Source organism: Ranitomeya variabilis, chromosome 8, assembly GCF_051348905.1.
Source record: "Ranitomeya variabilis isolate aRanVar5 chromosome 8, aRanVar5.hap1, whole genome shotgun sequence".
NCBI lineage: Eukaryota > Metazoa > Chordata > Amphibia > Anura > Dendrobatidae > Ranitomeya > Ranitomeya variabilis.
The window spans coordinates 218,727,867-218,753,759 of record NC_135239.1 but is presented as its reverse complement, the minus strand read 5'-3'; the positions used below and the strand labels follow the sequence as shown (position 1 = coordinate 218,753,759).

The 25,893-nt window shown below is 56.8% G+C and overlaps 2 protein-coding genes across 8 annotated transcripts in view; one reads left to right on the top strand and one right to left on the bottom strand.

Annotated features, from left to right (window-relative positions):
• Window positions 1–2,348, top strand: part of APEH (acylaminoacyl-peptide hydrolase) — a 116,035-nt gene extending 113,687 nt beyond the window's left edge. Inside the window, exons 19-22 of the mRNA XM_077277224.1 lie at window positions 67–257; window positions 329–431; window positions 1,769–1,875; window positions 1,940–2,348. Coding sequence (XP_077133339.1) covers window positions 67–257; window positions 329–431; window positions 1,769–1,875; window positions 1,940–2,045 — 507 coding nt within the window. The 3' untranslated portion in view covers window positions 2,046–2,348. The remainder of the gene's footprint in view (window positions 1–66; window positions 258–328; window positions 432–1,768; window positions 1,876–1,939) is intronic.
• Window positions 2,349–12,121: 9,773 nt separating this feature from the next.
• The window catches only part of MST1 (macrophage stimulating 1), a 34,715-nt gene continuing 20,943 nt past the window's right edge, over window positions 12,122–25,893 (bottom strand). For 4 of the 7 annotated variants that reach the window (XM_077277217.1, XM_077277219.1, XM_077277218.1 and 1 more), the window contains exons 9-19: window positions 18,322–18,490; window positions 18,103–18,233; window positions 16,488–16,587; window positions 16,296–16,420; window positions 15,881–15,913; window positions 15,103–15,214; window positions 14,945–15,022; window positions 14,702–14,848; window positions 14,436–14,542; window positions 12,538–12,683; window positions 12,122–12,464 (exon numbers count right to left, since the gene is read on the bottom strand). In XM_077277217.1, the coding sequence (XP_077133332.1) occupies window positions 12,303–12,464; window positions 12,538–12,683; window positions 14,436–14,542; window positions 14,702–14,848; window positions 14,945–15,022; window positions 15,103–15,214; window positions 15,881–15,913; window positions 16,296–16,420; window positions 16,488–16,587; window positions 18,103–18,233; window positions 18,322–18,490 (1,310 nt within the window). In that variant the 3' untranslated portion in view covers window positions 12,122–12,302. Of the gene's footprint in view, window positions 12,465–12,537; window positions 12,684–14,435; window positions 14,543–14,701; window positions 14,850–14,944; window positions 15,023–15,102; window positions 15,215–15,880; window positions 15,914–16,295; window positions 16,421–16,487; window positions 16,588–18,102; window positions 18,234–18,321; window positions 18,491–25,893 lie in introns of all 7 variants that reach the window. The other 3 variants (XM_077277221.1, XM_077277222.1, XM_077277223.1) reach the window with 2 other exon arrangements.

Sequence of the window (25,893 nt, the reverse complement as noted above, 5' to 3'; positions counted from 1 at the left end):
GTCTTACTGGAGGGATAGGAGGGTGCTCCATGTAAAGCCTTGCTGATCACAGCCCCTCTCCCCCAGACGGCGGTGCTGCAGGTCCTACAGTCTGAGCCCATTCATCCCCACAAGGTGGCGCTCTGCGGCGGTTCTCACGGAGGTTTCCTCTCCTGCCATCTGATTGGACAGTACCCCGACTTCTACAAAGCCTGCGTGGTCCGGAACCCAGTGACCAACATCCCTGCGATGGTCGGATCTACGGACATACCAGACTGGTGAGCGCTGCTCCGCCTGTCCAGAACCTCCTAGTTCTGCTGGTGACTGAAGCCCGGCCTCTGCCTTCCAGGTGTCACGTGGAGTCCGGCCTGACCTTCTCCTACGAGGCGCTCCCGGAGGCCCAGCACTGGGGGGACATGTTGAATAAATCCCCCATAATTTACGTCTCTAAGGTACATGATGAGCTGAAGTGTGTGCCCCGGAGCTGCGCTTCTCATGACGCTGTGCATTATGGGAGGATTCTGCTCTCCTCCCCCAGCTCTCGGGTCATTAGTGGGGCAGGAATATTGGGGGCCACGAACCTGAGGACCCGGTCTGGTGATGAAACCATATTCCTGTAGTCTACACGGGCGGGGGGCTCTTCTGTACGGGCTCTTCTGTATGGGGGGCTCTTCTGTATTGGTGGGGGGGGCTTTTCTGTATGGGGGGCTCTTCTGTATTGGCGGGGGGCTCTTCTGTATGGGGGGCTCTTCTGTATGGGCGGGGGGCTCTTCTGTATAGGGGGCTCTTCTGTATGGGGGGCTCTTCTGTATGGGGGGCTCTTCTGTATAGGGGGCTCTTCTGTACGGGCTCTTCTGTATGGGGAGCTCTTCTGTACGGGCTCTTCTGTATGGGGGGCTCTTCTGTATTGGCGGGGGGCTCTTCTGTATGGGCGGGGGGCTCTTCTGTATAGGGGGCTCTTCTGTATAGGGGGCTCTTCTGTATGGGGGGCTCTTCTGTATGGGCGGGGGGCTTTTCTGTATAGGGGGCTCTTCTGTATGGGGGGCTCTTCTGTATGGGCGGGGGGCTTTTCTGTATAGGGGGCTCTTCTGTGTGGGGGGCTCTTCTGTATGGGCGGGGGGCTTTTCTGTATAGGGGGCTCTTCTGTATAGGGGGCTCTTCTGTATGGGGGGCTTTTCTGTATAGGGGGCTCTTCTGTATGGGGGGCTCTTCTTTATGGGGGGCTCTTCTGTATGGGCGGGGGGCTTTTCTGTATGGGGGGCTCTTCTGTACGGGGGGCTCTTCTGTATTGGCGGGGGGGGCTATTCTGTATTGGCGGGGGGGGCTTTTCTGTATAGGGGGCTCTTCTGTATGGGGGGCTCTTCTGTATGGGCGGGGGGCTTTTCTGTATAGGGGGCTCTTCTGTATGGGCGGGGGGCTTTTCTGTATAGGGGGCTCTTCTGTATGGGGGGCTTTTCTGTATAGCGGGCTCTTCTGTATGGGGGGCTTTTCTGTATAGGGGGCTCTTCTGTATGGGGGGCTTTTCTGTATGGGCGGGGGGCTTTTCTGTATAGCGGGCTCTTCTGTATGGGGGCTTTTCTGTATAGGGGGCTCTTCTGTATGGGGGGCTTTTCTGTATAGGGGGCTCTTTTGTATGGGGGGCTCTTCTGTATGGTCTGACTGGCTGCAGCATTAGGACATTGCTGTAATGAAAGGCCTGAGCTTTCCCCCTTCATATCGGGGTCCCCGAGGGCTCAGGTCTTGCGTTGGTCCTTGTGTGTTTGGTCACTGACCACTGTCCTGCCCGCAGGTGAAGACCCCCGTGCTGTTGATGCTGGGAGCTGAGGACCGGAGGGTCCCGAACACTCAGGGCCTGGAGTACTATAAAGCCCTGAGAGCTCACGGGGTGGAGGCGCGGTAGGTACGGCCCCCCACATTGCTGTAAATCCTCTGTGCTGCTCTGACCGCTCCTCTCATGTAGGTTACTCTGGTATCCCGGGAACAACCACTCGCTGGACAAGATGGACGCCGAGTCTGACAGCTTCATGAACATCGCGCTGTGGATCCTGAAGCATCTGGAAGGATGAAGCCCCCGTGTCTGTGGGATCGTCCAGCACATTCACAGTTAACATATTAACTAATGCACTGCCAGAGCAAGCCCCCTATAGAAGCCCTGCTGTACGCTCATGAGGACTACAACTCCCGCAGGTTTGTACCCTGCAGTGGAAACACGGGGTTGTGGTTTGTCAGAGCGTCATCACGTAGGGTGAAATCTGATCACTCGTCTTCTCCGCCACTTGACGCCATTTTCTAGCACTTTTCTCTGGTTTTCTCTGTTTCTGTTAATTTTTTTTCTAGCTTTTTTACAACAATAAAACCTTTACAGTGCAGCGCCGCGTCCGATTCATCCTGGTGACGGGGGCGATGGCGGCGTGCAATTCATCCTGGTGACGGGGGCGACGGCGGCGCGTGATTCATCCTAGTGACGGGGGCGATGGCGGCGTGCAATTCATCCTGGTGACGGGGGCGACGGCGGCGCGTGATTCATCCTAGTGACGGGGGCGACGGTGGCGTCCTATTCATCCTGGTGATGGGGGCGGCGTGATTCATCCTGGTAATGGGGGCGACGGCGGCGTCTGATCCATCCCGATGCCAGGGGCGAAGGCTGTATCAGATTCATTCTGGTGCCGGGGACGACGGCGGCATCCGATCCATCCCTATGTCTGGGGGCGAAGGCCGTGTTCGATTCATCCTGGTGACGGTAGCGACGGCAGCGTGTGATTCATCCTGGTAATGGGGGCGACGGTGGCGTCTGATCCATCCCGATGCCAGGGGCGAAGGCTGTATCAGATTCATTCTGGTGCCGGGGACGACGGCGGCGTCCGATCCATCCCTATGTCGGGGGCGAAGGCCGTGTCCGATCCATCCCTATGTCGGTGGTGAAGGCTGTGTCCGATCGATCCTGGTGACGGGTCGACGTACGATCCATCCCGATTCCAGGGGCGAATGCCATGTCCGATCTATCCTGGTGACGGGGGCAACAGCGGCGTCCAATTCATCAACGGTGACTTGAGGCGACGGCGGCGTCCGATCCATCCCGATGCCAGGGGCGACAGCGGCGTCCGATGCCAGGGCCGAAGGCAGTGTCCGATCCATCCCGATGCCAGGGCCGACGGCGGCGTCCGATCCATCCCGATGCCAGGGGAGAAGGCCATGTCCAATCCATCCTGGTGACGGGGGCGAAGGCTGTATCCGATTCATCCTGGTGCCGGGGGCGACGGCCATGTCCTATTCATCCTGGTGACGGGGGCGACGGCCACGTCCTATTCATTCTGGTGATGGGGGCGACGGCGGCGTCCGATCCATCCCGATGCTAGGGGCGACAGCTGCGTCCGATGCCAGGGGCGAAGGCCATGTCCGATCCATCCCGGTGACGGTGGGCGACGGCAGCGTCCGATCTATGCCGGGGGCGAAGGCCGTGTCCAATCCATCCTGGTGACGGGGGTGACAGCAGCGTCCAATTCATCAACGGTGATGGGGGGCGACGGCTGTGTCCGATCCATCCCGATGCCGGCGGCGAAGGCCGTGTCTGATTCATTCCGATGACATTGGTGACGGTGGCGTCCGATCCATCCAGATAATGACGGCCGCGTCCGATCCATCCCGATAATGACGGCCGCGTCCGATCCATCCCGGTGACGGGGGCGACGGCTGCGTCCGATCCATCCCATTGACAGGGGGCGAAGGCAACGTCCAATTCATCCCAGTGACGGAGGGCGACAGCGGCGTCCGATTCATCCCGGTGACGGGGGGGGCGACGGCGGTGTCCGATCCATCCCGGTGACTGGGGCGACTGTGATGATCTGGTGACGGGGGCGACTATGGCGTCTGATCCATTCCAGGGGCGATGCCGGTGTCCGATCCATCCCGATTCCAGGGGCGAAGGCCATGTCCGATCCATCCTGGTGACGGGGCGACAGCAGCGTCCAATTCATCAACGGTGACGGGGGCAACGGCTGTGTCCGATCCATCCTGATGCCGGCGGCGAAGGCCGTGTCTGATTCATCCCGATGACGGGTGACGGTGGCGTCCGATCCATTCCGATGATGACTGTGATGAGGGAGCAGCCGCCATCTTGGATACGGGGCATACTAACAGAGGTTGGCATGACGGGGTATGGAGGTGCCTGGGGGCTCAATTAAAGTATACATGTCAGGAGGCTCCAGGAGCCTAAGTCTATTATCTGCCCAGCCGGACCGTCTCCACCATGAAATTATGAATTATAGACGCGTCGTCTGAAGTACCGGCTCATAAAAAATATCCTCATAGCCCTAAAGAAATTGCGCATCTGACAGTGCAACTCCCGGGCCCGTGGGAGTTCTGGACCTGAGATAGAGATCAGCCTCCCACAGCGACCGAATGGGTCCAGGTTTGATCCCTGTACGACCGGCAGAACAAACCTCATGCGCTGGTACCGCCCGTGTACTGATCTGATCATCCTGAGAGCAGTTATTCCATTTATTAGATATTGGATACAGATGTCGCAGGGAAGCTGAGGGGTGGGGATTGCTAGCCCACCCAGTTACAGGGGGGAGGGACACAGAAGGTTTAAGAGCTGAGGACACTTGGAGAGTGGGACACACACTCAACAGAAGAAAATGACGATGAACTAAGGAAGAGGGCATATGCCAGCAAGAGGGGAGAAGCACACGCTTTCTGGGGGCTGCCCGGCCACTAAGTCTTGTACCTGTGGAGCGCCGAGTTCCCCGACTTCCACAAGCGACCTTCAACCTGGTAAATTGACTTCCAGCTTTATACCTCTAAGCCTTGTATTATTATGGTGATATTTTACTCTGACTGTAACTCTTGATATATTTTTACTGTATATTTCTTGTAATTACCTAGTGCGCCCTTAAGGCAATTAAATCATAAATTAATTTTGGGCTGATCCTTTTACTCTGCTTGCGAATCTTAGAATACCCAGCGTGGGTAACGGGGCAGTCTCACCGGCGGTCATTTCCTCTAGGTACAGTTCCCTTATTGACCTGAGAGACAAAGGGGGCGCCGGAGAGCTGGGCCTGTGTAGTGACGTCACGGATTGGTGACGTGGGAAGAACGGGGCTTCCTTCACATTGGTGGCAGCGGGTGGGATCAGAGTAATAGTGTGCGTGGGACCCCTACTCCCAGACACTAAAGACTACCACTGGTAACTTTCACTGCTGGGGTCTTAAGGTCAGCCCAGCACTAGACGGTCAGAGTGTAGATATAATAAGTTGTGTGCAAGGTCAGGGTTACAGCTGTGTCAGTAACCAGAGGTTCCAAAGATGGCGGATGGCACCAGGAGTGCAGTGAGGGCGCAGGCCAGTGCTATGGTCGATGAGGAGGTGGTGGTGGACGGTACTGTTCAAGGCGAGGGGGAGCTCAGCCCAGACTCCCCAAGGAGCCAGCCACCCGTGCTTAGTCCTGCAAGGGACTACCCACCACCTACCCGCCCCAGCCTGTCCACATCAGCGACCCTTGTTGCCGCGGCAGTGGCACGTCTCGAGGCGGGTAATGAAGACGCCTATATGAAGCTTATGGCGGCAGCGGAGGCCGAGCGTGCAGAACGCCGTGAAGCGGCGGAGCGAGAGCGTGCAGAACGCCGTGAAGCAGCGGAGCAAGCAGTGTCAGAGAGGGCAGCGGAGCGCCAGCACCGACTGGAGATGGCTCAACACGGGCTCCCGCTGGACGCCCCAGCACCACCAGAGTCCAGGGCTTCCAAAGTCCGGGCAGAGGACTTCCCTCTGCTTGAGAAGGATGGAGACCTGGATTCCTTCCTGCTGGCCTTTGAAAGGACCTGCCTCCAACACCATCTGGCCCCGGATCAGTGGGCAAGATACCTGACCCCCCCCCCCCCCGTTTGAGGGGTAAGTCCCTGGAAGTTTTGGGGGACTTACCTGCCAGGGTGGAGCAGGACTACAGCAGCATCAAGCGGGTCCTGATCCAGCACTACAACCTCACCCCGGAGTCCTACCGCAAGAAGTTCCGGAGCCTGCAGCGGGGCCCAAAGGACACCTGGACCGACCACATGCGGGCATTGCTGAGAGCTGCAGAGCACTGGACCTCGGGTCTAGCGCTCACCACCCGCCAGGAGGTCCAGGAACTGTTCGTCATGGAGCAGTTCTTGTGGAACTGCTCAGAGGACCTCCAGCAGTTCCTTCGTGACCGGAAACCGAAGGGGGCTTCTGCTACAGCCGCCCTGGCAGACGAGTATGCCAATAACAGGGCGCCTGAGCCGAAGAAGCCTGCCAGCAGCACCTGGAGAGGGGGTAAGCCCAATCCTGCCCCTGTTTCCCCAGCCCCCAGAGTGCAAGGGGTGTACCCCCCTGCTGCCCTCTCCAGGCCAGGCGCAGAACCCAGACGTTGTCATCACTGCAACCAGCTGGGACACTTCAAGTCTGCATGTCCCCAGCGTCTTAAGGCCCCATCCCTGTCCCCGAAACCGTCCACTGTTTTATGTGTGGGAGGGGGTGGTGGGAGGTCCCTGGACAATTACCAACCCGTCACTATCGGCCACTCAGCGGTCATGGGACTGCGGGACACAGGCGCTGAACGAACCCTGGTACGTCCTGAGGTAGTGTCCCCTCAAGACTTGGTGCCGGAGAAAACCCTTTCCGTCTCCGGAATTGGAGGCATGGAACCGGAGCTGCCTGTCGCCAAGGTGTTTTTGGACTGGGGCGCCGGGAGGGGAGTGCGGGAGGTGGGAGTAACGTCAAATATTCCTGCTAATGTATTACTTGGGACCGATTTGGGGCGGATAGTGTCTCAGTATGTGGCCACTGAACCCCCAAGTTCGGCTCCCCAAGAATGTCATGACTCTACTGGGAATGCTGATGTGTTGAATGTGCCTCCAACAGTGGAGGAGGGAGTGAAACCTGAGGGTAATACCTGCTCTGACACCACACACACAGGGCTCACAGGGAGGACAGGTGAGGAGACTGTAGGGGAGAGCTCAGAGGTGGAGGGAGGGGCTGCTATGGGCAGTGTAGGGCCCCTAAGTGAATCCAGCCTGCTGAGTCTAGGGCCCCTGCAGGAAGAGGAACAGGCCATGGGGGAAGGGGGCGTCCCGGGAGAGGAGCCACCAGGTAAGACCCCAAGGCAGGAGTTCCCCACACCCGGGATGTCAGGAGGGCAGGGAAGACTGCCTGACCCAGCGACTTGGTCAGGGGCCGGGGGGAGTCAGACCGCGAGCGGGTGGTCTGGGACCAGGGACGGCTGTACCGGGTAACGGTCCAGCAGGGTTCACCGGAGGCGTGGCCCAGGGACCGACAGTTAGTGGTACCCTATTCGTTCAGGACGGAATTGTTGCGGATAGCACACGAGATTCCCATTGCCAGACACCTAGGGATCGCTAAAACCAGGGCCAGGCTAGCGCAGCATTTCTACTGGCCTGGAATGAGGACCGAGGTAATTGCCTACTGCCGTTCGTGTGACACCTGTCAGAGGGTGGGGAAGCCGGGGCGGCACCCCAAAGCCCCACTGATAACTCTGCCCATCATCGAAGAGCCTTTCTCGAGGGTGGCTGTGGATCTCATTGGACCTCTGTACACTCCCAGCCGCTCCGGAAATTGCTTCATATTAACGGTAGTGGACTATGCCACCCGGTACCCGGAGGCGGTAGCTTTGTAGTCCATTTGGGCTGACAAAGTGACCACTGCCTTACTGGAGATCTCCAGAGTGGGGTTTCCCCAGGAAATGCTCACCGACCGAGGGACCCAGTTCATGTCACAGCTGATGGAGTCTCTCTGTAAGCAGATACAGGTGTAACATCTGGTAGCCAGCCCGTATCACCCACAGACCAATGGCCTTTGTGAGCGGTTCAATGGCACCTTAAAGCAGATGCTTAAGATATTGGTCGACTCCCACGGGAGAGACTGGGAGCGGTATCTCCCACACCTTCTATTTGCCTACCAGGAGGTTCCACATGTCATGTCGGACGCTGTTCAGACCAGGTCGTCCGACAGACAGCGGTAGTTCCGCTTTTGACCACTATTTGCTCTTTGGCGTCGGCGTGAGGTTCGAGGCCTGGACATGCACACCATCAGTGTAAACTTCAGGTAGAGGGTCAGTCAGTATTTCCCTAGTCTGAGGGAAATTGCAGGGGCCCGGGTTATTAGCTCTCGCTCACCTAGTCTCCCCGTGACACCACAGGCCTCAACGGGGTTCTCCCCCTTTGAGCTCCTGTATGGGCAACGTGTACGGGGGCCCGTTGTTCTGGTGAAGGAAGCGTGGGAAGGAGATTTGGCCACCCCTGGAGTGTCGGCCATTGAGTAAGTCGTGCGCTTCCGGGACAGAATGACGGCCTTGACGCGGCTGGTGCATGACAATATGGCCCAGGCCCAAGCTGACCAGAAGCGGTGGTACGACCAGAATGCTTGTGAGAGGACCTACCAGGTGGGTCGAAAGGTATGGGTACTGGTCTCTGTCCCACATAACAAGCTTCAGGCGGCCTGGGAGGGTCCATACCTCGTGCACCAGCAGCTCAACGCCGTCACCTATCTGGTCACCCTGGACCACGCCTGTGGAAGGAGGAAGGCCTTCCACATGAACATGATGAAGGCACATCATGAGCAGGCTTGTGACCACCCAGTGTGCAACCTCCCTGAGGAAGGTGAGGTAGAAACCCTGGATCTGCTCACCCAAGCCAAGGCGGGTGGATCTATCGAGGATGTGGGGGTTGGCCACCAGCTCTTGAAGGACCAACGTTCCCAGCTTGGGGTCACCCTACACCCCTTTCGGGAGCTGTTCAGCAGCTTGCCCGGAAGGACTGAGGCAGCCGTCCATGATGTGGACACCGGTATTCACCCCCCGATCCGGCGTTCAGCATATCGGGTCTCTCTCAAGCAGCACATGCGCCAAGAAATAGACGAGATGCTGAAGCTGGGGGTGATCCAAGCGTCCAACAGCGCGTGGGCTTCGCCTGTAGTCCTTGCCCCTAAAAAGGACCGAACTACGCGGTTCTGCGTGGACTACCAGGGGCTCAACACTGTGATGGTCTCAGATGTGTACCCAATGCCGCGCATCGATGACCTGCTCGATCAGCTGGCCGGGGCCAAGTACCTGACCATCATGGATCTGAGCAGGGGATATTGGCAGATTGCCGACACCTAATGCACGGGAACGCTCTGCCTTTATCACCCCATTTGTACTGTACGAGTCCACGGTGATGCCCTTCGGCATGAAGAATGCCCCTGCCACTTTTCAGGTCGACACGCTGCTCGAGGGACTGGAAGGGTATGCGACCTCATAACTGGATGACATTGCCATCTTCAGTCCCACCTGGGAGGATCACCTAGAGCACCTGGCACAGGTGCTTGGGCGAATCCAGCAAGCAGGCTTGACCTTTAAGCCGGAAATATGCCAGCTGGGTATGAGTGAGGTCCACTACCTGGGACACCGGGTAGGTGGGGGAGCTCTGAAGCAAGAGCCCGGGAAGGTGGATGCCATCGCATCCTGGCCCACCCCCAAGACCAAGAAGCAGGTGATGTCCTTCTTGGGGACTGCCGGGTACTATAGGAGGTTTGTTCCACACTATAGTACCCTGGCCAAGCCCCTGACGGACCTCACCAAGAAGAAGCTGCCCGTCGCAGTCGACTGGACAGTCGCCTGCGAGACAGCTTTCCGGGTGCTCAAAACCGCCCTTTCTAGCTCACTTGTACTACAGGCAGCCAACTTCACGCAGCCGTTCGTAATACAGACCAATGCCAGCGACTTTGGCCTCGGTGCTGTGCTCAGCCAGGCCAACACTACGGGTCTTGAACACCCCGTTTTGTACCTGAGCCGGAAGCTCCTGCCGAGGGAAGTGGCCCATTCCACGATGGAGAAGGAATGTCTGGCAGTTGTGTGGGCCCTGCAGCGTCTGCAGTTATACTTGTACGGACGCCAATTCACCGTGGAAGCAGACCACAACCCCCTCAGCTGATTACAAACGGTCTCTGGGACGAATGGGAGGTTGGGAGCCTCGCTCTCCAACAGTATCAATTCACCATTCGCCACCGAAGAGGCAGAGACCATGGTAACGCTGATGGGTTGTCCCGGCAAGGAGAAGGTTTGGATGGGCGCATGGGGGAACACAGGAATGTGATACCCCCTAGCGCCCTCTAAAGCAGGGAGGTGTGATGAGGGAGCAGCCACCATCTTGGATATGGGGCATAATGCTGACCTCCTATCTGAGATTGGCCTGACTCCAATTTGTCTCATATCAGAATTCACCTTGTCACACGTCTGCAGGGACCTGAGCACTCCTAGCCCCCACCTTTTTTCTACCTGAATGAAGACCTTTTAGTATGGTAATGGACTAGACCAGTGTAGCAGGCAGATGGCACTTCAAAGATTGAATGAGCAAACCACGCCAGCAGGGAGCAAGGAGGGGCCTGGGGGCTCAATTAAAGCATACATGTCAGGTGGCTACAGGAGGACACGTCTATTGTCACCCAAGCCGGACCGTCTATAACATGAAATTATGAATTATGGGCGCATCGTCCGAGGCACAGCCTCATAAAAAATATCCTCATAGCCCTGAAGAAATTGCACATCTGACAGTGCAACTCCCAAGTCAGTGAGAGTTCTGGAACCTGAGATATAGAGATCAGCCTCCCACAGCGATCGAGTGGGTCCCGGTTTGATCCCTGTACGACCGGCAGAACAAACCACAAGCACTAGTACTGCCCGTGTACTGATCCGATCATCCTGAGAGAAGTTATTCTATTTATTAGGTATTGGGAATAGATTCTGCAGGGAAGCTGAAGGGTGGAGATTGCTAGCCCTCCCAGGTACAGGGGGGAGGGACACAGAAGGTTTAAGAGCTGAGGACACTTGGAGAGTGAGACACAACAGAAGAAGATGGGCATATGCTAGCCAGAGCGGAGCAAGCACATGCTTTTTGGGGCTGCCCGACAACTAGAAGTCTTGTACCTGTGGAATGCAGAGCTCCCTGGCCTCCACAAGCGACCTTCAACCTGGTAAATTGACCTCCAGCTTTATACCTCTAAGCCTTGTACTGTTATTGTTATATTTTACTCTGACTGTAACTCTTGATATATTTCTATTGTATATTTCTTGTAATTACCTAGTGCGCCCTTAAGGCGATTAAACCATAAATTAATTTTGGGCTGATCCTTTTATTCTGATTGCGAATCTTAGAATACCCAGCATGGGTAACAGGGCAGTCTCCCCGGTGGCCATTTGCTCTAGGTGCAGTTCCCTTATTGACCTGAGAGACAAAGGGGGCGCCGGAGAGCTGTGCCTTAGTTACGTCACGGATTGCCGACGTGGGAGGAACCAGTTTCCTTCACAGGGGGCAACGGCGGCGGCCGATTCATCCTGTTGACGGGGGCGACGGCTGCGTCTGATCCATCCCAGGGGCGACAGCGGCACCAATTCATCCCGTTGACGGGGCGACGGCTGCGTCTGATCCATTCCGGGGGCGACGGCGGTGTCCGATTCATCTTGATGACGGGGGGCGACAGCCGCATTCGATCCATCCCGGTGACAGGGGCAACGGCGGCGTCTGATCCATCCCGGGGGCGACTGCCGTGTCCGATCCATCCCGGTGACAGGGCGTCCAATCCATTGGGGGTTATAAGCAGAGGTATAGAGTTCGAATGGCACTAGGTAGTAGTCTTTAGATAATGAATATAACGTAGAAGCGCCAAAGTCTGAGATTTCAAGACGATGAAGTGTGGAAGTGTAGGATCCTAGTTAGAACAACTACGGCACACAAAAGTAAAACAGCGTGTGGGCGGTGCTCAACGCCACTAGTAATATAAATCCCACCGATGAAGAAACAGAAGTGGCACTCACCCGATGATGCTGTATAATAGTGTCCTTTATTCAGAGTATACACTCACAGACATGAGGAGGCCTCCTCATGCACCCCTCTCCCCACCAGCCGCCTCTCCATTTTATGTCTGTGAGTGTATACTCTGAATAAAGGACACTATTATACAGCATCATCGGGTGAGTGCCACTTCTGTTTCTTCATCGGTTGGATTCAATCCATTGGGGGGGCGACAGCAGCGTCTGGTGTTGGGGGGGTGGTGACTGCCTCCCCGGCCGGCTGCCGCTCGGGCACCTTAGGGAGGCTGGCCGGCCATTGGCCTTTATGCTGGACGGTGACGCCATCTTTTTTACTTTTCTGGATTTTATTGTAATAAGATATACGTTTTCTGCCCGATACAGTATATAAAGCAGTTGATGATGGTGCACATAATGGGGGTGTGATGAAGCCCCCATTGTACATACAGCCAGAATTATCCTCCCCTGTGATGTCCAGTCCTATTGGTAGTCCGGGGGAGCGCAGCCCCTCACATCATCTTCATCACCTTATTGATCCAGTCCACGTAGAGGGAGACCCTGGTGAACACGCCGGGGACATTGATCTTCCCACATCCACGGGCCGGTATGATGACCCCCTCCAGCACCCAGCAGTCATGGGTCAAGCAGGCGAGCGGACCCCCATAATCCCCCTGGAAGTGGAGACAGTGGAGGATTACAGGGAAGTCAGGGTTGGGGTGTTCTGTTACCAGCAGGGTCACTCACCTCACAAGCCCCCCGCTCTGTCGGCATGGGCTTGGTACAGATCTCCTGGTCCAGCACCAGCGTCCGGCTCTTACTGTATGTGTTACATTCATCGTTACTCATCACCGTGAAGTCCGCCACTTTCAGTTCACCCTCGTGTCCGGTGCCTGGGGAGGAGAAGACAGGTGACCGTCGGAGGGAGGAGTCAGATCCACCCACCAGAGGAGGAGCTGGTGTCTGGCAGGAAAGAGGAGTCAGATCCACACACCAGAGGAGGAGCCGGAGATGGGCGTCAGATCCACCCACCAGAGGAGGAGATGGGCGACTGGCGGGAGGGAGGAGTCAGATCCACCCACCAGATGAGGAGATGGGCGACTGGCGGGAGGGAGGAGTCAGATCCACCCACCAGAGGAGGAGCTGGTGTCTGGCAGGAAAGAGGAGTCAGATCCACACACCAGAGGAGGAGCCGGAGATGGGCAACTGGCGGGAGGGAGGCGTCAGATCCACCCACCAGAGGAGGAGATGGGCGACTGGCGGGAGGGAGGAGTCAGATCCACCCACCAGATGAGGAGATGGGCGACTGGCGGGAGGGAGGAGTCAGATCCACCCACCAGATGAGGAGATGGGCGACTGGCGGGAGGGAGGAGTCAGATCCACCCACCAGAGGAGGAGCTGGTGTCTGGCAGGAAAGAGGAGTCAGATCCACACACCAGAGGAGGAGCCGGAGATGGGCAACTGGCGGGAGGGAGGAGTCAGATCCACCCACCAGAGGAGGAGATGGGCGACTGGCGGGAGGGAGGAGTCAGATCCACCCACCAGATGAGGAGATGGGCGACTGGCGGGAGGGAGGAGTCAGATCCATTCTCCTGAAATGGGCAACAGGCGGAGTCAGACCCACTCCCCAAAGACAAGTGACTCGCCCCAACGGAGGAGGAGTTGGATCAGCACACCATAGATGGGTGACCCACCTCACCGGAGGAGGGGTCAGACCAGCCCACCATAGATGGGCGACCCACCTCACCAGAGGAGGGGTCAGACCAGCCCACCATAGATGGGCGACCCACCTCACCGGAGGAGAGGTCAGACCAGCCCACCATAGATGGGCGACCCACCTCACCAGAGGAGGGATCAGACCAGCCCACCATAGATGGGCGACCCACCTCACCAGAGGAGGGATCAGACCAGCCCACCATAGATGGGCGACCCACCTCACCAGAGGAGGGATCAGACCCGCTCACCATAGATGGGCGACCCACCTCACCAGAGGAGGGATCAGACCAGCCCACCATAGATGGGCGACCCACCTCACCAGAGGAGAGATCAGACCAGCCCACCATAGATGGGCGACCCACCTCACCAGAGGAGGGATCAGACCAGCCCACCATAGATGGGCGACCCACCTCACCAGAGGAGGGATCAGACCAGCCCACCATAGATGGGCGACCCACCTCACCAGAGGAGGGATCAGACCAGCCCACCATAGATGGGCGACCCACCTCACCAGAGGAGAGGTCAGACCAGCCCACCATAGATGGGCGACCCACCTCACCAGAGGAGGGATCAGACCAGCCCACCATAGATGGGCGACCCACCTCACCAGAGGAGGGATCAGACCAGCCCACCATAGATGGGCGACCCACCTCACCAGAGGAGGGAGCAGACCAGCCCACCATAGATGGGCGACCCACCTCACCAGAGGAGAGGTCAGACCAGCCCACCATAGATGGGCGACCCACCTCACCAGAGGAGGGGTCAGTCCAGCTCACCATAGATGGGCGACCCACCTCACCGGAGGAGGGGTCAGACCCATTCCCACAAGCAGCTGTAGAGGGGAACATCCCATAATCACACAAGCTGCTCATTACTTGTGCCCGTCTATCTCCTGCTGACATGACCGGCGGCGTTCGGCCAGCACTTACCCCGGGTGTCGCCCCAGCCGGCGATCTCACACTTGGTCTCTGGAGGGACAATGTAGCGCTCCGGAGGGAGGCAGATGAGGGCCACTCGGGTGTTCAGGGTCACCGGTCTGAGGAGGAAGGAGACTTAGTGAGGACTTCCGCCCAGGGTCAGTGACTCCCACGGGGTCAGGCCACGCCCCTCCTGACATCACTTCCTCCTCCTAAGTGCTCTGGCGCCTGTGCAGGTCACATGACCCTCGCTGCTGTACGCGGCGCCCATTTCTCACCTCTCCAACTTTAACATGACGAGGCTGGAGGCGGCCGGGCCGCACATGATCTTACTGAAGGCCACAGACTGCATGTCGGGGTCACTGGTGGCGGGGTTAGCGAAGAGTGTGCCCACCATGGCGTGGTACCCGGAGAGATCGGCGTCACTGCAGAGACACAAGCACAATGTTCTAGAAGGTTCTGTGTGGGGGAGGGGAGCGCCCCCCGTCATGCACAGAGGGGACACCAAGCCCCAGTCTCACCAGGAGGAGAAGCACTGGCGGGTGCTGATCACCCAGTCCTCCTTCACCAGAGATCCCCCGCAGAAGTGCTCGCCCTGCCTGCGGACACAGAGACACAGGGAAGGGTTAATGCTCGCAGCTCGCCACTCAGTCTGTGCCGCCAGAGGCCCGGGCCTCACCTGTTCCGTAAACTGACGGTCCACGGCGAGTTCCCCTTGGTGCCGCCCACAATGCGCCCCTTCTTCACCGCGCGGTCCAGCCTCTTACCGCAAGAATCAAAGGTGATGTTTTCTGCAAGAGCAAAATCCCGAGAAGTAGTGATGGCTGACACGAGAAGAGCGGCGTCCACGGCCGGGTAATGTCCTCCGAACACCACAACGGGGGAACAGAGAACATCCCAAGGAAGAAAGCGAGGACACGGAGGAGCCACGAGGCCATGGAAGGGGCGGGACTATACTGTGTGGGCTACAGGAAGAGGTGGGGCAATATGGAGAGTGCGCTAGAGGAAGGGGCGGGGCTATAGGAAGAGGTGGGGCTATACTGAGTGGGCTACAGAAGGGGCAGGGCTATAGGAAGAGGCGGGGCAATATGGAGAGTGCGCTAGAGGAAGGGGCGGGGCTATAGGAAGAGGTGGGGCTATACTGAGTGGGCTACAGAAAGGGGCAGGGCTATATGGAGAGTGGGCTATATTAAGGGGTGGGGCAATATGGAGTGCGCTAGAGGAAGGGGCGGGGCTATAGGAAGAGGCGGGGCTATGCTGAGTGGGCTACAGGAAGGGGCAGGGCTATAGGAAGGGGCAAGCAAAATGGAGAGTAGGCTAGATGAAGGGGTGGGGCTTTAGGAAAAGGCGGGGCTATATTGAGTGGGCTACAGGAAGGGGTGGAGCTATACTGAGTGAGCTATAGGAAGGGGCAATATGGAGAGTGTGCTAGAGGAAGGGAGTTGGGCACATCCTACCTGCTTCTTTAAGGTTGAGGGGCGGCTCTCCCTCTGTAAGGAGAAATCGGAATCAACATGAAAAGCAGATGTAAGTCATCTCCTCCAGAGCTGCACTCTCTATTCTGCTGTTACATCATGTCTTATCCTCCAGTCACCTCCAGAGCTGCGGTAGCTGATCTGCTGTTACATTGTGTCTTATCCTCCAGTCACTTCCAGAGCTGCACTCACTATTCTGCTGTTACATTGTGTCTTATCCTCCAGTCACCTCCAGAGCTGCACTCACTATTCTGCTGTTACATCGTCTTATTCTCCAGTCCCCTCCAGAGCTGCACTCACTATTCTGCTGTTACATCATGTCTTATCCTCCAGTCACCTCCAGAGCTGCGATCTCTATGTGGGCTGGTTGTGGGGCCGCCATGTGTAACCTTCTTACCACAAGGTGCGATGGCGCAGTAGTCGAAGGGTGTGTTGGGGTCCTTGGTGTAGCACCAGGGGCCGTGGCTGTCGGCATCTGGGTTCCGGCAGTAGTTCTCCTGTAGGGAGTCGCCGGCGGAGAATCTGCGGGGAGTGGAGCATTATACGACTGCTCTGCAGGGCGCGGCGCGGAGGCGAGGAGCACACGTACTGAAGATCGCTGGACACCTCGCTCCAGCTGCGGCACGGGATCCCCTTCCGGGTCCTGTTGGCGTTTCCATTGTAAGTCGCACCGTTCCCAAAGAAACATCCTGTGCACAAAGAAAGACAGAGGCCGTCTGCACCGAGGCACTGTCATGGCTACAGGGCAGCAGATACAAGGCGGTTGGTACAGGGTGGCGGATACTGGGCGGCAGATACAGGGCGGCTGGTACAGGGTGGCGGATACAGGGTGGCGGATACTGGGCGGCAGATACAGGGCGGCTGGTACAGGGCGGCGGGTACAGGGCGGTGGGTACTGGGCGGCTGGTACAGGGTGGCGCATACTGGGCGGCAGATACAGGGCGGCTGGTACAGGGCGGCGGATACAGGGTGGCTGGTACAGGGCGGCTGGTACTGGGCGGCGGATACTGGGCGGCAGATACAGGGCTGCTGGTACAGGGCGGCTGGTACTGGGTGGCGGATACTGGGCGGCAGATACAGGGCGGCTGGTACAGGGTGGCGGATACTGGGCGGCAGATACAGGGCGGCTGGTACAGGGTGGCGGATACTGGGCGGCAGATACAGGGCGGCTGGTACAGGGCGGCGGGTACAGGGCGGTGGGTACTGGGCGGCTGGTACAGGGTGGCGCATACTGGGCGGCAGATACAGGGCGGCTGGTACAGGGCGGCGGATACAGGGTGGCTGGTACAGGGCGGCTGGTACTGGGCGGCGGATACTGGGCGGCAGATACAGGGCTGCTGGTACAGGGCGGCTGGTACTGGGTGGCGGATACTGGGCGGCAGATACAGGGCGGCTGGTACAGGGTGGCGGATACTGGGCGGCAGATACAGGGCGGCTGGTACAGGGCGGCGGATACAGGGTGGCAGATACAGGGCGGCTGGTACAGGGCGGCTGGTACTGGGTGGCGGATACTGGGCGGCAGATACAGGGCGGCTGGTACAGGGTGGCGGATACTGGGCGGCAGATACAGGGCGGCTGGTACAGGGCGGCTGGTACAGGGCGGCGGATACAGGGTGGCAGATACAGGGCGGCTGGTACAGGATGTCGGATACAGGGCGGCGGATACAGGGTGGCAGATACAGGGCGGCTGGTACAGGGCGGCGGGTACTGGGCGGCTGGTACAGGGTGGCGCATACTGGGCGGCAGATACAGGGCGGCTGGTACAGGGCGGCAGATACAGGGTGGCTGGTACAGGGCGGCTGGTACTGGGCGGCGGATACTGGGCGGCAGATACAGGGCTGCTGGTACAGGGCGGCTGGTACTGGGTGGCGGATACTGGGCGGCAGATACAGGGCGGCTGGTACAGGGTGGCGGATACTGGGCGGCAGATACAGGGCGGCTGGTACAGGGCGGCGGATACAGGGTGGCAGATACAGGGCGGCTGGTACAGGGCGGCAGATACAGGGCGGCTGGTACAGGGTGGCGGAAACGGCAGCGAATACAGGGCGGCGGATACTGGGCGGGCGGTGAATATAGGGCGGTGGATACTGGGTGGCAGGTACAGGACGGCGGATACTGGGCGGGCAGCAGATACAGGGCGGTGGATACAGGGTGGCGGATACAGGGCGACGGATACAGGGCGGTGGATACAGGCTGTCACTCACCTGCATCAGGAACCTCGTCCGGACAGCGCTTGATCTGGAAGCAGTACGCCATCCTCATCTTGGGGTCTGTGGTGAAGCACCAGGGGGCTTCTGAGCCATCCGGATTCCGGCAGTAGTTCTCCTCCAGTCCCCTACATGGAAACACACCAGGTCAGACTACTCCTCCACCAGGCACAGCTGGGACTTGGAGTTCAGGCGCACAGACGCCCCATCACTCACTTGCAGGGGTATTTGTCTGGCAGGAAGCGGTGCTGGTGTGGGGTCTGCGAGTCCCATCTCTGGCAGGGGATCCCATAGGTGGTGAGCGCAGCCTTCCCGCGGTAACCCTCGCCCCGACCAGAGAAGCAGCTGCTGATGATGGGGGCGCCGGAGTGGCGCTGCTTCTCTGCTTCACCGGATGGAGAAGGACGAGACAAAGACACGAACCTTCAGCTCAGCAAAGACTCAGCAGCTCCACATCCACACAATGATCAGAGAGCAGCACACTCATCCTCCAGAGCTGCAGTCACTATTCTGCTGTTACATCGTGTCTTATCCTCCAGTCACCTCCAGAGCTGCAGTCACTATTCTGCTGTTACATCGTGTCTTATCCTCCAGTCACCTCCAGAGCTGCAGTCACTATTCTGCTCTTACATCGTCTCTTATCCTCCAGGTCTTTTATTAAATAAAATAAAAATACTTTACATGACAATAACCAAGATACATTACAAATAAAACACAACAGAACAAAACATAAGAACAAAGCTCCAATCAGACGACAACAAACGACAAAAATCACAAAGAAATAAACCAGAAATGGAACAAAAATGGAGAAAGTTCATGACCTACAAATCAGGACCGAGAAAGAAAAATTCCAATAAAAATAAAGCAAAACTAAAAGACAACAAACAAAATACTCATAACTACATGAATACCCCTGTAAAAATTTTACATAATAGTATAAAATCATATAAGACCCCCGGCCCAGCTTCATTCACACTACTATATACAACCCCAACTACATTCACACCGTCCTATATACAATATTATATACAATATATACACTATAAACACATTATACTAAACCAAATATTATACAACACCGCAAACAGAACAAAACCCTACTGGTCTCACTGCCTTACCTTACAGCCACCCCCTTACACCACCACATACACCCTACAACAAACCTAAATACAATACAGTGTACAAAATTAACATTTTTTTTTTATTATTTTTTTTTATTTTAATTTTTTTTTTATTTTTTTTTTTCCTTTTTTAATATATATACACACACCTACTCTAACTATCCCGCCACCCCTGATCCAGCTCTGGCCACAAAGTTCAGGAATTATCCGAGCTAGGATCAGGCCCCAAAGTTTTTCCCCAGGCGGGGCCTGGGCCAGGCCAGATCAGTCTCCTATCACCGCCGTTGAACCCCCCAATCCCCTCACCCAACCTAACTAAGACCCTCTATTATACACACTATATACAATATATACAATATATACATAAACCAACTTCACAGAACACAACCTACATACTCACCACCCAAGGCTCAAGTTCGATGCCTGCAAACCTTCTATTCAAGGAACAGAAATACAAAACAAAAATCCAGGGTGTAAAGATATCAGCCCACCACCAGGATATAGGAGCGCTAACGGACTAAGGCACCCCGAAGGAGAAACCCCTCCAGAGATGGGCCGCCCTCCGGGCACCCAGTCCCTCGCACTCCAGAGAACGCACCTTCACCAGGGCACCTAGGATGCTGCTACAAACTTCATCTACACGGAGGATTTTACTCTGCGTCGTAACTAAAACTCGTGCGTTCCACGTGAAGTACCTGACCACTGCGCTGACTAAGAATAAAGTGGCTCGGTCCCTTCTCCTGAGGTCTCTGAACGCTCCATAGGCCCACTCGGCATAGGACAGAGTGGCCAGCCACGGCCAACCAATGGAAGCGCCCAGCCTGTTGTACACCTCTGTATTAAAAGGACAATGAAGCAGGAAGTGCTCCATGCTTTCCAGCATGGTAGCACAAGCCTCACGGGGACAATTCCTGTCCACGGAGCTCCTGTGCTTCAAATTGTCCCTCACATACAACTTACCTTGGAAGCAGCGCCAAGTCAAGTCCCAATACTTCTTGGGGATCCTGCTAGAATTTAACAAACTTAACCCAACCTCTAGATCCCGACTCGGGCAGTCCCTGAGGACCAATGGTCTCTGAAAATGCGAAAGCAAGACCCGCACGTCGAGGAGTTTCCTCGGGAGGGACCTCACTTCCCACATTCCCAGACCCCACCGGCGCATCATTTTCAGAACCGGGGTAACATAAGCCGGGAGATGCCCGTGCGGTGTGCGAAGATCCTTCAATCTTCCCCCTGTCTCCCATTCCTGGAAGAAAGGCTGAAACCATCCTTTGCAGGAGAATACCCACGGAGGAGCCCTCTCTTTCCAGAGGTTTGCCACGTTAACTTTCAAAAAGGTGTTCACTAGAAACACCACGGGGTTCACCATATTCAACCCCCCTAGTCTCCTCGTGCGATAAGTGACCTCCCGTTTGACTAGGTTTAGTCTATTCCCCCATAACATCTGGAAGAACAGACTGTAGACCCGTGTCCAGAGAGGCTCCGGCAAGACAAAGACGCTGCCCAGGTAGATTAACAAGGGGAGCAGGAAAGCTTTGCACAGGTCAACCCTTTCCCTCAGGGTCAAAGACCAACCCTTCCATTGGTCCACTTTTTGGGCGACACCCTTGATTCTGCCTTCCCAGTTTTTCGTGGGGTAATCACCCTGGCCAAATTCGATGCCTAGGACTTTGGCATGTTCTTAGGGTTCGGGGAGGGTGACCGGAAGATCAAACGTGGGATCCCCGCCTCCCAGCCAGAGACTCTCACACTTGTCCTGGTTGACCTTGGACCCGGATGCCTCCGAGTAGCTCTCCACTTCTGACATCACCACCATCGCCTCCTCTTGCGAAGAAACAAAGACAGTAACGTCGTCCGCGTAGGCCACTACCCTCAGGATAGCCTCTGGCGCCAACCCGCCCATCCTCACCCCCGCCAACGGTCCACAATCAACCCTTCTGAGGAAGGGATCGATCGCAAACGCGTAAAGCAAAGGACTAAGAGGGCAGCCCTGGCGGACACCAGATCCCACCCCGAAAGGTTGTCCAATCCACCCGTTTACCAGAGGGAAAGTCTCAGCCCCTTTGTACAAGGTCTTAAGCCAGTCCACAAACCCTCCAGGCAGACCATACCTCAAAAGAGTGGACCAGAGGTACTCGTGGTCGACCCGATCAAAGGCTTTTGCCTGATCCAGGGTCAGCAAGAACCCCTTCCAAAGGCCCGCTCTGCCTTGCTCCACAGCCTCTCGGACACCCAGAACAGCACTGAAAGTGCTACGGCCAGGAACGCAACAGTGCTGGGCCTCCAAAAGGAGCCGCGGTGCAAACTTCACCAGCCTATTGAAGAGTATCTTAGCCAAAACCTTCCTGTCCACATTGAGAAGTGATATGGGACGCCAATTCTCAATGCGTGACGGATCCTTACCCTTTGACAAAATGATCAAAGCCGACCTCCTTAATGATCTCGGCAGAGTGCCCGAGGAGAGACACTCATTAAACACCTGAGTCAAGAGGGGGACCAAGGAGTCCCTAAAGGTCTTAAAGAACTCGGATGTTAAGCCATCCGGACCTGGCGATTTTTTGGGCCAGAGCCCATCGATCGCCAGTCTCACTTCCTCTTCTTTGATCGCTTCTGCCAAACCGCCCAGCGAGAGGTCAGCCCCTGGCTCAGGAACAGCTTCAGCCAGGAAAGCCGACATCCTGTCACGATCCAGTTCCTTCCTTCCCAAGAGGTGCGAGTAGTATGAACTGACGACCTCCAAGATCCCTGATCTGGACCTTCTCAGGGATCCCGTACTGTCCATCAGCCCTGTCACTATCTTACTATTCACTGACATCTTGCAGCTTCTGTAAGGGTCGGGCGAGTAGTACTTCCCGTAGTCCCTCTCAAAAACCAAAGATGCGTGCCTATCGTACTGACACCTCTTTAGCAAGGATTTCACACTGGAGATCGCCTCGCGGCTACCCCCAGTCGAGACAAGTTGCTCGAGTTTCCTCCTCAGGCTCTGATACAGGCGATCCCTGTTCAGGCTTCTGAGGTTCGAGAGTTGCCAGAAGAATCTCGCCACCCGATGTTTGAACATCTCCCACCACTCAGACTTAGTGTTACTTAGGCCCAGCAGCGGTACCTGGCTCTGAAGAAATTCCTCAAAGGACCGTCTTACAGCTTCTTCCTCAAGGAGTGACGAATTCAGCTTCCAATAACCTCTTCCCATCCGAGGAGTCTCTGTAACGCTCAGAGAAAACATAATCAAACAGTGATCGGAGAATTCCACCTCCACAACCGACAACGGCGAGGAGACGGCATCCCCCTTCAAATAAAACCTGTCTAACCTAGACCTGCACTGACTACCTCTAAAAAAGGTGAACCCCGCGTGGCCTGTGTTGTGCCGGATGTGGACATCCACCAGGCGTGCCTCACTTACTATCCTATTTAGCGCGACGCAATCGTAAGCCAGCCGGTCTCCGGAACCTCCTCTATCACAGGGTCTCGTGACGTTGTTGAAATCCCCTCCAAAGACCACCTGCCGACTCGAAAATAAGAAAGGTTTGATCTTCATGAAGAGACACTTGCGGTCCCACTTGGACTGGGGACCGTAGATGTTAATGAGCCAAAGCTCCTGTCCCCCAATGGAGACATCTAGGATCAAGCATCTCCCCATTTCTAACTCGATCAATCGTCTGCATTCAACCGCTGCGGTCTTAAAAAGGACCGCCACCCCGCTATACGGCTCGGCCGCAAGAGACCAGTAGGAGGGCCCGTGCCTCCACACCCGCCTTGCTTTATGCATGGTTGATAGGTCGGTCAACCTGGTCTCCTGCAAAAACAAAATGTCGGCGTCAAGTTGGCCGAGAAAATGAAAGGCCGTGTACCTTGCCACATCTGACTTTATGCTGGCAACATTAATGGTTGCCAGCGTCAACGGGGTGGGTGCCGCCATCATGATTGATTGAATTAGATAGCCTTTTTCTTCCCACCACCAACAGTTTCACCCTCTTCCTCTGACAATGATGAGTTTTTAGTGCGCTTAAGACAAACTGACTCATCCATTCTCTCCTTACATACACTCTGGCCCTTGTCTGGTGGTCCTGAGGTAGTCCCCCCCCCCCCGGAAGGCTTTGTATTTGCCCCCTGAGAAGAAGACCCAGCGACCTCCTGAGCCCCAACAACCTTGTCCGCTACCTCCGGCCCCGGGTCCCCATTGCCCCCCTCTGGAGGGGAGTCCTGGAGGGCCCGGAACCGGTTAGAGAGATCCACCAGAGGGGGGGCGGCTGGACCTTCCAATGGCACCCGGATCAGGGCTACGGAGTCAGAGGGGTCGCACTCCAAGGAGGAGGCTCGAGGCCCGGACCCCCTCTTATCCTTAGTTGTTTTCCTGTTACCCTTTTTCTTTTGCTGTGACCACTCCCCCTCTCCCTCATCCAGACTGTCACCGGATGAAGGTTCCTGGGCAGACATGGCGTCCTTTTGCTCCTCCCTTTCAAGTCTCTTGACTTCCTTGCTCAATTCGCCGTCTTTAGGATCCTCAGCTGCAAGTGAAGCACCTGGGTCAGAGTTTAGGGTCATTACTCCCTGCCCCCTGTTCCCATGGCGCTGCTCCTGCCGCCTGATATTGGATGGCGGCAGCCTGCTCCTCACCGGTTCCCTGCCTCCTCCGCCTCTGCTGGTCCCTTCACCGGCGAGATTAGTCCCGGCTTTCGCCTGTCCCGCACTCGCCGCTTTCAGGACCGCATTGGCAAAGGAACGCGGACAGCGAGGTCACCAAACAGGTTACACCTAATCCTGCCACAGGTAGCAGCAAGATGGCCGAGGTCCCCACACAGTGCGCATTTCCGGGTGGTACACTGCGCACTGAAGTGTGTGGGGCTGCCACACCTGTGACAGACCTTAGGCTGCCCCCGGTAGAAAATCAAGATCCTGTCCCTCCCCAAAAATGTTGAGGAAGGGATATGGGTAACGGTGTTTCCTGAAACCTTCAATTTCACCATGAAGGTCCAGGCTCCTGACCAGATACCATGCTCATCGAGGGTCTTCTGGGGAATACCGACGATGTCGCCGTATCGTCCAACCCATGTGGAGATGTCGACACAGGAAAGTGACTCGTTACTGGTCAAAACTGTCACCTTCCTGACTGAGTTCTGGCGGGATATTGCCACAGCGAGGAAACCCCGCCATTCGGGGCGACCCCGAGCCAGCTCATGGCGAGACCAGAAAAGCTCAAGGCCCTCCGGTCTCACGAAGCTGACATCGAAGTAGGAGGTCCCATAGGGATGGATCAAGGCGAAGATGTCATATGCCACGAAGCCCATCCCCAGCAGGAGCTCAGCAACCTTTGACCGATCAGGACAGGCATCCTTGCTTACCCACTGGAGACGGGCCACGTTCCTACGGTTACTCCTCTGCCCCGGTGTCGGCAGAGACCAGACAGTCTCTGCCCCTCTATCTCGGAAGGCGGAAAGACCGTGTCTCTCTATCCAGAAAGACAGATCAACCTCCCTCCCCTCTACATTGATAGAACTCTCCCCTCTCCTCAGGGCGTCCAGGAAGCGCTGTTGCAAGTCACCTCCCTCTGGGTCACCAGACAAGGACGCACTACTACCCCCAGCAGTGACAGCTGCTGAATAGCTTGGGGCTGAAGACCCCGCCACCGCTGGGGGGGCAGCGGGACCACTACCTGCTTCCCCTCCACCAACACCCGTAATGCTCTCCTTATTCACTCCGCCACTACTCCCATCATTGGCAACGTCACTACTCCCATCATTCACTCCACCACTACTCCCACCATTCACTCCACCACTACTCCCACCATTCCCCTCACCACTTCCCATCACTTTATTACCAGTATTCTCACCACCATTTGTCCCAGTGTTCTCTGCACCTGCCACAGTCACATCCATTCCTTCCTCACTTGTGTCTGCTGGCTTCTCTGCACTCACACCTGCTGGACCGGGGGAGGGGTGCAGCACCACACCCGTTTTCCCTTGATTGGTGCTGACTCTTTGTTGTGTCTCTGGAGCACCTTGCCCCCCACTGCAGCAGTTTGTACTTTATTATTTTGGGCCCGCTGCTTGTTGGGGGGCGCCGCCTGCCCCGCACCCACAGACTTCGCGGTCCTGGTGTCATGCTGGGGCGCTGGAGCACTCTGTCCCCCTGTCGCAGCAGGGCGCCTTGTGTTCCCTGCAGATGATTTATCCTTTTTCTGTCCTTTTTGGACACGCTGCTCCCCTGTCACAGCTGCGTGCCTGTTCTCCTTTAAGGCGCACTGCGCCCCTGTCACAACAGTGCACCCTCCTTTCGCCGCACCATGTTCCTCGGACCTGCCCCCCACAGCCCCGGCGTCGGCCGGCTCAGCCGTAGTGAGCAGGGATGGAGTCTGCCCACGCCGTCCCCCTTTCGCAACGGCGTGGACATCCCCCTCGCCTTCCCCCTCAGCCCCGGTGATAACCGGCTTAGCCGCAGAGGGCAGGGAGGGAAACTCCTCGGGGTCCCCTATGTCCGGCGCCGTGAGTACCTCCACAGCCTCGCCCCCTGCACTGTTCCCCGCACAGACGGCAGCACCGCCGGACGTCCTCCTCCTCTCCCCACCTTGCCTGTGCCCCGGACCCACTGCAGAGCCCGTGCGTTTAGGTTTGGTGGGGTTTACACAGGAGGTGGTAGGTGTAACATCAGCCATAGGTACATATTTGTA